The 13595-nt window shown below is 34.8% G+C and overlaps 1 protein-coding gene across 2 annotated transcripts in view; it reads right to left on the bottom strand.

Annotated features, from left to right (window-relative positions):
• LOC110346493 (uncharacterized) overlaps nt 1-10037 on the bottom strand; it is a 90112-nt gene extending 80075 nt beyond the window's left edge. Inside the window, exons 1-2 of one of the 2 annotated variants that reach the window (XM_021247671.2) lie at nt 9873-10037; nt 8037-8142 (exon numbers count right to left, since the gene is read on the bottom strand). In XM_021247671.2, coding sequence (XP_021103330.2) covers nt 8037-8142; nt 9873-9948 — 182 coding nt within the window. In that variant the 5' untranslated portion in view covers nt 9949-10037. The remainder of the gene's footprint in view (nt 1-8036; nt 8143-9872) is intronic. The other variant, XM_087196647.1, reaches the window with a different exon arrangement.
• Between the last annotated feature and the right edge of the window lie 3558 nt (nt 10038-13595).

Here is a 13595-nt window from a genome sequence, read left to right as displayed (position 1 = left end):
GTGAAGATGGTGAGTAGGAAGTTACATCTCTGTTTGGAAAATGAGTTTTCTCAGCTAGGATGGTATTTAAAGTAATAAGACTAGATAGGTCATCAGGGAAGGAGTGCAGATAAAGAAGACCATAGACCAAGCCCTGTGACACTCCATTAAGTAGTTGAGGAGAAGAGAAGAAACTAACAAAGGAAATTGAAAAGTAGACAGTGAAGTAGAAGGAAAAAAAAACAGTACAGGGGATGTTCTGGAAGCCAAGTAGAGAGTGATTAACTGTGGTAAATGAGGCTGATGGGTTCAGTAAGATAAGGACAGAGATTGAGTTTATCAGCATGGAGCCTAAGGAGAAGAGATGAACTGATTATTTGGAATACATTCTGAACAAATTCTTGGATTTTAAAATATTTTTTATATTTCTCATAGCAATTCTGGGAAGTTTGTGAAATTATTTGATTTCAATCATCAGTATGAAATAAAATCTGAATATAAAAACACATGTATTTATTTTAAAATTGACTGATAAAATTATATGCACTAATTGTGTCTAGCAACTTTTCAAATATATATATACATTGTAGAATTGATAAATATAAGTTATTATCATATGCATGACCTCTTGAAAGTATTTTTGTGATAAAATCACTTAATATCTACTCTCAGTATTTTTCCAAGTATGTAATATATAATCATTAGCTATATTCACCATGTCATGCAATAGATCTCTTGAACTTAATCCTCCTATGTAATTGTAACTTTTTTATTCTTTGACCAACACTATGAAATAGTCCACATTTTTATTCTTACTCACCAGAAGGTATATAAGAAATGTGGGCTGGGTATTTAGCTCAGTGGTTCCGGCACCTGCCTACGCGCAAGGTCCCGAGTTCAATCCCCGGTACCAAAAAAAAAAAAATGTGAACATTAGCTGAAGGATACATTAACTTTTGCAATTAAAAGTCCATATCTACCATATGTTTTTAGCTTGGCCCATTTTATTAAAATTTTACATCTTTAAATATATTTTCAATTTGGGTTTTATTCATTATTTGGAACATCTGTGTGTGTGTGTAAGAACATGCATGTGTGTGTGTGATCTGTATGTTGCATGATGTACTTGTATGTAGATACTTAGGCAATTTCAGAAATGCTATTAAAGTTTTAAGAATCTATAAATAACAATTGCATCATTTAGTTTAATACATTCAACCCTCATTTATTAGGGCCTGGCTCTTATTAATAATATTAAAACAACTGGCCCAAACTATATATTAGGTATATTTAGTAATAAAATGATCTCTTTTAACCATGCAGACTGTACGGATTCAGCTTGACACGATTATTATCAATTATTATCATTTTGAGTCATGACTGCCATGATTGCCCAAGAGTAATCTAAGTCAGTTTTTCTCTGATAGCTTCTCAAAAAATAATAAATAGACAAAACCATTAGAGTGGTATGAAGAACTACAACTGGACCTTGGCTCTAGGAGTGTACCTAACTTTTGGATATTAGCTTAAGATGAAATAAGTATATTCCAACTAGGATGTAGTCACTTTTTCGCTAACCCATATATACATCCCCTCCTTCAGACCCAAATTCCAGTAATTCAACTGACCTTGTTGCTGCCCAGGGCCATACTTTTGTCAGTAAATTCTCCAATAAAATGCAGTGTGTGCAATCCTAGATCTATCTGTTTCTCTTGCTTCAGTTCCATGGCACTTTGGGGCTAGTTCTTATATAGCAGGACTTGGTTATTCCATAACATTTAGTGAGCTAGTGAGACTTAGGGAATGGGCAAGGGAAAGTAAACATCTCCAGGAGAAATCTCAAATTGGCCACATAATATTTGTGGGAAGCAGTTATGTTAAGTGCTTGCACCCTAAGTACAGGGATGCCCTAAAATTTCCAGATTTGGAGCATTTATGTTTTCAATGCCACTTATCGCACTGCGGTAAGGAAGGGTGTGGTATATTCTGTTGCAGTGGGGTGGTCATTGCTGTGGGCAGTTCTTTCTATTTATCATTGATGCTCAGTTGGCTGCAGATGATAAGATAAGGATATTAGAAGAGTTACAACTTGAAAGAGATATGACTCCCTCTCTTAGTTTCTAACCTGGCTCAGAAAATGGGAAACAGAGAAGCCAAGTTTGAAAACCTATCTTGCTATGTTGTGTGATGGGATAGGAAGAACTCAAAGAGCAATCATAGATGAGAGCTCATGACCAGAAGGCAAAAAAAAAAAAAAAAAGTAATGCCTGGGAGGATAGGAATGAAGAAGGACCTGATACCTGATATTGAAGTGAAAGAAGGAAAGTCCCTACCTATTAGTCCTGCATTTTTGTTTAACCATTAATGCAAGGCAAGGCAAAAGCACATATATGCAGATGCAGAAGGGGGTGCTCCCACTCAAGAAACTCTTTGGTACAGCTACAGAATTTCTAGATATTGCAAATCCTGTTATTAAACAACTGTCTCCTGAAGTCTGACTACCTGGATGATGAGACTGGGAAATGGGAATGGATGACATTTCTCTGGAGGAAATGAAGCTGAGAAAATGAGTAATATTACTACGCACTCAGTGCTAGGCAGCATCTACATAGAGCCTACAGATACAAGAAAGTTATTCCCTTATAAATTTGGTCATCTTGAGCATGAAAGAGGCATAGCCAAATGAAGAAGCTCTATTAGGACAGGGACCCCCATGAAAAAGCATAGAGGAAACCCAGGGTACATATTCTATGGAAATTGGGGATGCAACAAACTATTTATGCTAAGGAACATTTATGTTATACTTGAAGGACCATATAAAGCCATTTTACAATCAGAAGGGAAAATAAACTGTTATAAAACTCCCCTCAAGGAAGTATGAGTCTTTTCTCTCCCTCCTCAGCCTGATTGTCAGACAAGACGTTTATGATATGGGTGAGGCTATTGCCAACCTAGAAGAAACCAGATATGCCCAGGATAGGGTGTGACTTGTCATAAAACCTCATAGTAAAAAGGAACAAATAAAAGTGAGAGAAAATAAAGAGGTCAATTACAATATTAAGAAAGCAGATGTGGTATGATTTGCTTACCCTGGAGAAAAGATAGATATGTAACCTAATGCAATCTTGGTAGTCTTATGAGAGTAACTTAAACCACAAAAACAGTTCTAATCTCCCTCAACTACCCCCATGGAGGTAAAGGAAGAACTCTCAAGCTCCAGCATTGCTGGTTGTTAGAGATGGATTCACCCTACTCCCTGTGATGAGGGGTGGAACCAAGGTCATCCCAGAGTGAATGATTCAGGAGAGGATTAGAGACATTTTATGAAACTCATGATCTACTTGTCTTCCATGGACAAAGAGAAGATCCCTGCTCCATATTTGATACGATCTCTCTAGTCCCCAAGATCATTCTAGGGATGGATATTCTATGATGAAAAACATTACAGAACTCTGTGGGGGAATTCAGACTCAAACTTCAGATGGCAAATGAAAGATTGAGGGGGAAAGCAAAATGGGACTCTGTTAGCTTCCTCCCCCTAATTAAGGGTGGTAATGGCAGGCAGTACAATCTCCCAGGGGGATATCATGACATTGGAGAGATCATAGAAGAACTTGCATGGGTTGAGATTCTATGACACTCCCAATGTGCCACTAATAGCCCTATCTTAACAGTGAAAAAGTTGGATAGAAGCTGGAAAATGACTGAACTATAGGGAGATAAATAAGGTGATATCTCCTATTTATGCTAATGTTATATGTCTAAAATTATCCAGGTACTGGGAAAAAAAGTTACATGCTCCCTTGGCTCTGTGTATGGTGTTCTGGATTTACCAAATACCCTTTTTCAGCATTCCTTTGAAAGGAAGAGTGGCTTGCCTTAACTTGGGAAAAGGGGGATTGGACATTGCCTACTAATATTATCTAGTTCTAGTATATCAATGATATCATGCTATTTGGTAAAGATTATACTGTCACAGAAAACAGAGTGACTGTGCTCATTTACACAGGAGTGAAATGGGCTGTGAACCCCAAGATTCAAAGCTTTAGACCATCTTTGCAGTTCCTAGGGGTGGAGGTCTTGTCACGTAAGCCAATTTGACTCCAGGTACCATGTGAGAAAAAGCACAAGCCTTTCTCATCCCCTGAATTATAGAAGATGTAGACACTTTTATAGACTCTTGGGTTATTGGAGAGATTTCATTCCTCATCTAGCTCAATGCCTACACCCAGAAAATATTATAATAGAGTAGGCACAGGTGCCCCATGCCAATGCAGTTAGATACCACTTTATATCAGATGGTATGAATTAGATTTTCTTGCAAAAACAACAAGGATAAGAGTTACATCTGGTCACAGCCTTGGAGTTGAAACTAGATATACCCTTTTAGCAAAGCAGCATCTAGCAGCATACAATGCCTTATAACAGATAAAGACTGACTTTATTGGTCATATTGAGAACTAGTCTGTTGATAAGTAGATAGCCTTATCACTGGCCTCAATACACTGTAGTTCAGACTCCAACTCTAAATAACTGACATGTGTATTTCCAACAATATCGTGCCCTCTCTGACAGTTCAGTGACTCCAAAGCTATAGATAGCATTATGTCTGGTTATCATACCGATGTTCACACAAGTATGAGATGGGGGGGCATATCTCAAAATGCTTGATATATAGATAAGCCCAGAAGAAAGAACCCAGGTGTCTGGAAACACAACCTGACCCTGATACTATCTGGATTGAGATGGGAGCGATCAGAGCAGCCAACGGGCAGAGCTATGGGTGATGTGTCTGATAGTAATTCATGAGCCACGGTTTCTGGTTGTTTATACTGACAACTGGGTATCATACTGAGACCTTACATTTTGTTTTTCTTTTTTTGGTACCGGGGATCGAACTCAGGTCCTTGCGCTTGCGCAGCAGGCGGTGAAACCACTGAGCTAAATCCCCGGCCCTAGACCTTACATTTTGAATGGCACAAAAGTAAGTGAAACAATGTTCTACTGGGCTCATGTAAACCTTTGTATCTGCCAAATAACACTCAGGCAGCTGAAATCCTTGGAGAGGTGTAAATAAATTTAAATGCACATGCAGTTGCTGGTAGGTCTGCCCCTTATAAGCACCTGGGAGCTCTGGCCTCTGTCCCAAAGGCCTATGTCAAAGCTGTCCACCCAGATGCTATACTGTTAGAATTGATACATGGTGCTATTTTAAACATAGCAAGTATTAAATCTAAGGGCGGGTACAATTCTATGGGGTTCCAAATGGCTTATTCTCCCTGGATGAGTCAGGTATTTCTTGCTACAGTGTGAAGAGTCTCCAGCCCTCCTATCTTGGTCTCCATTGATCATGTTGGATTCTGGACCTATGACTGGTTTATGCCCCAAGTGTGCTAGAAAAAATACCTTGAGACCCTCACTCAGCCTCCTAACTGGCATCCCACTTAACCATTAGCATTAGGAATCACCCATGGACCACATTTTGTTGGCCAACATGTGTGGTATGTTTCACTATGTCAGCCCCCAGCTGATGTTGTTTAACAGGGAGGATACCACCAGTATTCTCTTTCTAGATGGTACAGATTTACATTTACAAGTCTCCATGAAACATTTATTTTTTTAATCCATAGCTGCAGTTTGGCTAGTTTTGCTGTTATCCTGAAAACTATGGAAATCCATATTAATGTCTTGTCTGATTTTGACACTTCTATAAGGGAGATACTAAGTCATAGATTTGGAGCCTTGGGCTAATGGTTGGTAAAATTGATCATTTTCATTTGCATAACTATTCTTTTTTAGTACATGTACCATTGTTACTGCTATTGTTGATTCTACTTACAAGTTAGATAAATGGCCTCACAATATGCCATGTTAGGGCACAATGAAGAAGTGGAAGCATGTAAGAGTGTAATAGCTGGTTATGAGGGACAGAATGTATGAATTCAGCTTGACATGACTGTAACCATCTTTAGTGATAACTGCTATCATTGCCCCAGAGTAAGTTTAGTATGTTTTCCTAAATAGTTTCCCAGGTACTATAATGAGACAAAATCAGTAAAGTGGCTTGGGGAGCTTTACGATGTGTTCCAGGAATGTACCTGACTCTTTGATATTAGTTTAAGATAAAACAGGTACATTTCAGCTAAGATGTAGTCAGTTTTGCCATAAACCATATTACACTTCTTCTGTCCCAAATTGCAGGGACCCAACTAGTATTGCTGCTGCTTAGGGCCATGCTTATGTCAGCAAGTCCCTCAATAAAATGCAGTCTGTGCAATCCTGGATCTATCTACTTCTCTTGCTTCAGTCTCATGGCACCTCAGGGCCAGGCCCCATACACTAGGACTGGGTCATTCCAGAACATAAATATCAAAAGAAAGTGTCAGGTGTACATGTATAGGGGAAATAAAAGCCCTAAGTAGTTTCACTCATATTGAGATCCACCAGTACAATAACTTTAAGTAATTTGTTTGAATCAACTTGGTAGAAAAAAAAGCACTTCAAAATAGGCATAATGTTAATGTGGTATGAAAATTAACAATTTTAATTACTTTTAAAACAAATGAGGCAACTAATGATAGTAGAGATTACAAAGATGGGTAAAAGATGATTACCTGTTAGCCAAAATGTTAATCAGATCCTTCCAGAATTTCTCTATGAGTTTACAAAATAGTATTACAATGTTCAAATGACTTACATAATTTATTCATTGTTTTATTGCATTTATTTCTCATTCCTTGAATATAATTTTGCAATCTGGTTTTTGTCTCCACCTCAGTCTTAGAACAATATCCAAGAGATTGTTAGCAATAATCCCAAAATGCTAAATCCAGTGGCTTCTTTTTTATTTTTTAAAGATAGAATCTTGGTATGTTAACAAGGCTAGTCTCTAATTTATGGAGTTAAATGATCCATTTAAGCTTCTGGATCAGCTGGAACTACAGGCATTCTCCACCATGCCTGGCTTCAATTGCTTTTTAAAAATTACATTTGATCCTTTTTAATATGCATCCAATATTTTGCACAGGCAAGCAACCACTCCCATAGAATGACTGATTAATTTATTCAGTAAACCCTTATAGAACACATTCTGTATGCCAGACATTGTGCTAGGTACTAGAGATAAATAATACTAAGTTCCTATTTTTGTGGTGCTCTCAAAAAGGGAACATATAACCTACAGCCAAAGAAATTGTAGCACATAGTCAAAGGCTTAAGCATTATGTTAGCAGTATAGAGGAGCTTAAGTTTGAAGGTCAAGTAAAAATTTGTCGAGGTAAGAAGAGCTGTCATGGGAAGAGGAAAGGAAGAAAGAGTAATAAAAAGAATTTATAATATATGCAAACATTCAAACATGACAGAGAAAATAGTGCACTTCGGAAACTAAAAGTATTTTAGTCATTCAGTGTCATTCAGTGTATCTAGTTAGTGGTGTACAACCCACCTATTGTTTCTCTTACAGATGCACACTTTCTCATTCTTATACTATATTTTTTTTTCCTGAGTCTTCATCTCATTTTTGACCCATTCACTCTCATTTTTATGGTAAGATAAAATAGAAAATCTGCCTGAGTTTTAAAGGAAAACAATTCATGACTCAATTACTTTTTATAAAACATAAACTCGAAAACAAAACTGTAGGACACAGTGCTACTAAAATATGTCTTGATTTGCAAAGAAATTTTATTTATATAAATAAAATATAACATCAGGAATATTACTATTGTAAAAAATGATATGCACTGGAACTTTTCTTCTCTGTTGGAGCAATAAAACATTTATTAATATATGTATCTTAGCTGTGAAAGACTGTGGAAAGCAGTTTTGAATGATGCTAATCCATAAACTCAATATAGATAATTTCAATTTTAATTTTTAAAAATTTATTATATTATTTTTAAAACAGTAGATTATGGTATTTTAAAAAGATCACAGCCATTTCTGATTAAAATATTTTAAAGTAATTATTACATTATTAAATATAGCAAACAAAACAATGAATTATTACGTACAACGTATTATATTTGCAGTGTTTTAGACCATGTATAACCACTTACTTGCAAAAAGGCTCTCCATCTTTGCATGCACAAGCAATATTCTCTGGACAGAAATCTGTTATGTTTTCTGGACAATCATCAAAGTTGGTCACAGATGTACAGTTGGCTGTAAATTTAAAAATTCAAAAATTTCCTTAACAGCATAAAACATGTTTCAAACTTGCATACTAAACATGTCAAAAGTCTTGCATGTTAGAAAAACTGTTTACACTAAAAAATCTTAAGATAGGAAAATAGAAATAACTGTGATATTTCTCCGATGTTCGAATCTCACGTTATCAAGAAATAGGCTTCAAAAATCAAGATGAATATACAAACATGTTTTCTTTCCATTTTTGGGCTTACTGATTTTTATAGCATGGCTTTAAAAAGTCAGTATAGAACTTTATAGACAAAAGAACATGTAATGTTTGAAATAAAGTTAGTGTAGATTAAATTTGAATTTCATCTTATGGTTAAGGAAAGACAAAACAATATACCCAAAGAGAGAGTCATCATACCTACTAGTTTGCAAAGACAGTTCTGGTTTATACCTGTTATCCTGGAAAACTTATTAATAGTATAATTCACTCCCAAAGAGCACTGATTTTAAAAGGTAGATTAAATATTCACCCTACTTGTAGCCACTAGGAGTAGCAGGCACTTCAGTCCCAACTCTTAATGATTTTTTTTTATATTTCCAAGACCACTATGAAGAGTTATTCTGCCAATGATACTATACCCTTCCCAGTATGAACTCAGAAAATTTTTCTAGGGTCTTAAAATCAATGAGAAAGAAAGTTTTCTATGTGCCGTAGGCCCTTTAAATATGCACAGAAACTATAATTCCATGAAATGTGAATTATTTTGAGCCTTTGCTAGCCTAAATACAAAGTAGAAGTTACACAGAGTAAGATTTTAGATTGTTTGAATCCCAAGTTTCCAAATATATGAGTATTTGGTGTTGAAGGTGGCAGAGAAGAAGGAGAAATGTCTCTAATAAAATCAGGGCTATAGAATCCAGAAGAAAGACATGCTTTTTGTAAAGCATATTTTTTTCTTAAGGTAAAATATGAAACACTTATTTTGCTAAATAAACATATTGCCAAAATGAATAAAAAATAACAGAAAACAATGGAATTTTAAGTGAAAACACTTTTAAAACTTTACTGTCATTTTAAAATATGAAAACAACCTCAGCTAAGCAAAATGCTCCATTGGTTATCTAATTACCCAACATTACAAAAATCCTTTGCCCAAATTATTGGGTCAAATGGCATTGTTGAGGGAATTTTAATGTTTACCTATTGAAAAAGAATTGTACTTCTTTACAAAAAGAATTGTACTGCTTGGCTTGGCAAAGGTTTTAATTTCTGTTTCATAGACAGATGTGATTTTATCAATTATTTCTTTAGCTATCTCTTTTATAGGGATTCGCATGACTTTTATTATATTGAGTAAATACTTATTTGTATTGAACACATTGAAGATTGAAACTTTTCTGAAAAATAAAGTGCAATGTTTATACAGTCTAAGAACAACTTATTAAATATAAGTAGTATAAAATAATCACTATATCAACACAAGTAAAAATTTTAGAAGTCCATAGAATTGTTTATATTTTATGTTTGTCTTAAAGACAAACATGTTAGCTTCAAGAGAAAAAAATTATCCTTTCCAAAAATAAACACATTTTGAAAATCAAATGCTTTCAGGTTTGTGAATATTTAACATTAGAACCTTTGCTAGTTCCTTATTCTTGGCTACTACTCCAGTATTTCTTCCCTCTCTAATTTGAATTTAATTAATTCTTAATATCGTCAATCTATATAAATAAACCAATCAAAAATTTCTTACGTTGTGCGCAGTATACAGTTAGAAAGTAGCAGCAGATGAACAGAATTCGAGTCAGTAAAAACAGGCAATCCACCATTCTGAGAGTAAGGCTGAAACCTAAGCAATCCTGACAATTGAACTTAAAGACTCCTACAGTTATGAGGCAGTCAGTTAACAGAGATTGTAAGTGGTTTATATAAGACATAAGTGAGCATGGATTTTGAACTTTTCCCTCCAGCCTGTGTCAGTTATTATTCAACTTTTCGGTTGTAAACTTATTGATTCCCCAAATCTGCACTTCTGATATATAAAACATATGAGGTTTGGGCCGGGGATCTAGCTCAGTGGTTTTGTCGCCTGCTGCGCAAGCGCAAAGACCCGAGTTCGATGCCAAAACAACAACAACAAAAAAAAACCATATGAGGTTTATCTATTATTTATATATTGTTTGAGTTTATATGTAGCTATATGTTACTTCCTAGAACTATTTTTCATCTTTGTACTAAGTTTCATAATCCTTTATTTGCTAAAGAAAAATTCTTGTTTGGAACACATTGCTACAAGTGCAGTTTTCGACCCTGCTCAAAATCAGAGATCTTTGACCTTACGACTTTACCTTGCTAAGCACTAATCTAAATACAATATTAGCTATCATTTATTGCCAAGCAAAAGAGATAAAACGATAAGCAAAAATAAGAAGCAGAAGAGAGAAGAAACAGAAGAGAGTTTCCACAAAGTCTTTGTAAATAGGGAAGGGTGGAGGGGGTGAAGGGAGGGCTAGGGATGGGGGAAAAATAAGAACCAAGATGCATCATGTAAAGGTACAAGTTCCCAATGAGAAATGTAAATGTGTTGTATACCTAAAATGTACCAATAAAAGAATTTAAGTAATAAAAAAAAGGAAGAAGACAGTTTCCAGAAAAAGAAAATGGAGAGAGAAGTGTTAAGCAGAGCAACAAATACAGACTAATCCAGTTGGGACACCAAACTTTCATTAGGATATTCTCTATCTGTATCTCCCTTTTTATCCCCTGAAGTGCACAATTGTCAGGATGTCAGTTCATGTTAGACTGATCATATCTGCAATATATTTTCTACCAAGGTCATCTTAATAAGTTATGATTAACTTTATTCCCTATTGTATATCTTAAAATCCACTATTTCCCCCACTCACAGGAACTATATTTTATGTACTATTTCCTGTTTAGAATGTATCTGTTATTGTACTCTATTCTCTTCTCCTTTCTGGCCACCCCCAAAATGACATTTTCATTAGAGTTCCAGGCTGAACATTCATACCACCTTAATACAGTTAACTTTTTATCTACTTGGCTCACTTTGGTGCACTATAATTCATTATTTTTCAATAATTCTGTTTTTTAAAATTAACTTTATTGGTACATTTTAGGTATACATTATGATCACATTCATCATTGGGAATTTATACCTGTACATGATATATCTTAGTTCTTGTTTTTCTCATTCCCCTTCCCTCCCTATCACCCCTCCACCACCCCCTCCATTTACAAAAGCTTTGTTTCTGTTTTTTCCTTCTTTTTTCATATTTTTCTTTCCCTTCTTTCCTTTCCCCTAACCCCCTATTTCCCCTTCCCCTTTGAACATTGCTTCCTATTTCACATTGTCTATTATACATTTTGGTCTTCATTTACACTTTCAGTTTCTTACACCAGAGAGACAATCTGTTTTATAATACCATAGCATGAAATATGTACTTAATGGTATTACTATAATATTATGAAAATATGCATACCTATTTTTTAAAAGTGGGCAATTTTTATTTAGTACATTATATTATGGTGAAAACCAAGTCTTTATTTGAATATTTAGTAGGAAATAATAATTTCTACATGAGTTTCCTACAAAATTCCACTGATTTTTGGCATGAATCTCAGGTTTTTTTTTTGATTCAGAATTTATAGATTATTGTTTCTACTGAAGTGCTGTACTTAAAATGTTCTGGTGATAGGTAATCATCTGGAAGTAGTCATCTTTCAGCTTTGTCCAAAATACCCTTTTTCTATTAAACCAAAATCTACTTTCCTGAAAGTTCCAGCCAATGGGAATAAATTCTTTGTGGATCACTTAGATATCTTGCCATAAGGTGAAACTTCAAAAACACAGCACCATTAAGCCTATCAGAGAGTCAAGTCATGCGAAAGGAACATTTACAGCTCATATATAAGATTTATTATGGATGTAGTTAATATCTCCATTTTTCATTGATATCCTTTCTAAGACCCTAAGGCTAGCTATAAATTATCCATGTGAAGCATACAGTGGTGGTTGCATATCTAACAATAAATTGCTCTTCAGAAACCCCAAAATACTGTTCTTTCCCGAACAGAAGCTGGAAGTACCAGTTATTGCTATTTCAGCCTGCCCTGAGGCAAAAAGTGATCATGTGGCATAATTCAAACAAGTGAGACATAAGAGGAAGTCTGACAGGGATTCTCAGCATATTTTCCTCCCTGATAAAAAAGAAAAGGGCTCCTTACCTCTGTAGCTCCCTTTCTTTCTCCTCTGCATACAGCTGTGTCAGGATATGATGATAAAATAGCTGCTGACATCTTGCCATCATGAATAGAGCCATTTTTGGTACAAAGTGGAAAAAAATATAAAAAAATGGAGAGAACCTCAATGAACTAACAAATCAACTGTGGGATTGCCTAACCTCAGACTTCTTGTTATGTTATGTGAGATTTATTAATAAACCTCTATTGTTTAAACTATTGTAAATCGGGTGTTCTTTTATTTGCAGCCAAAAATATTATAACTGATATGTCATGTTAATGAAAAGGGAAAATAATATGGATCAACTAAAATGACTTTTTAAAAGTCCTTTATGAGATAAATATTTTATATTGTTAATATACTCAGATCATAGCTACCAACCTGTTAATCTGAGGCATAGAAAAGAGCAAAATTAAATCCAAGAATGTTTACAATGAATTGTAAATTTAGAGATAATTATATAATGGAAAATTTAGTGTGAATTGCAATTAACATAACACATGTGAATAGATAAGTGTACTTAAATATTTCATTAAAATTAATTTTATAATAGCAAGTATTTATCAGCCTGATCTACATGTATTCACACATGCTATTTCAAAAGAACAAAAGATTTACTCCATCTCTGCCACTTGTTAACTGTGGGACTCTTGAAAATTTATCTGGAATGGAAACCACTGGAGCCAGAAACTGGCAAGAATTCTTAAATGACAATTGATGAATTACTGTCATTTGCTGCTACATGGATAAGCCTAGAGGAAGTTATATTACATGAAATTACTCAGGCAGAAAAAGACAAGCACTGAATGATCTCAATCGTGTGGATTCTAAAAATGTTGTTCTCATAGAAAGAGTAAGTAGACTCGTGATTACCAGAGGCTGGAAAAAAGATTAGGGAGGGACAGAGACAGGTTGGTTACAGGGGGAGAGGAAATAGAAGGAATAAGTTCTAGTATTCTATAGCACAGAAGGGTGACCATAATTTACAATAATTTATTATAGATTTCCAAATAGTTAGAATAAAGCATTTTTAATGTTCTCAACATAAATAAATAATAAATGCTTGAGGTGATAGATATGTTAATTTATGATTTGATATTACACAGTGTATAAACAAAATATCACACTGTACCCCATAAATATGCACAATTACTATGCATCAATGAAAAATAAATTCTTAATGTCCAGTCTCAGGATGTCCCTCATACTTTC

Source organism: Heterocephalus glaber, unplaced genomic scaffold, assembly GCF_053883595.1.
Source record: "Heterocephalus glaber isolate CG9 unplaced genomic scaffold, H.glaber_assembly_v1.0 deba00001613, whole genome shotgun sequence".
Taxonomy (NCBI): Eukaryota; Metazoa; Chordata; class Mammalia; order Rodentia; family Bathyergidae; genus Heterocephalus; species Heterocephalus glaber.
This window is presented reverse-complemented; position numbering and strand designations above follow the sequence as displayed.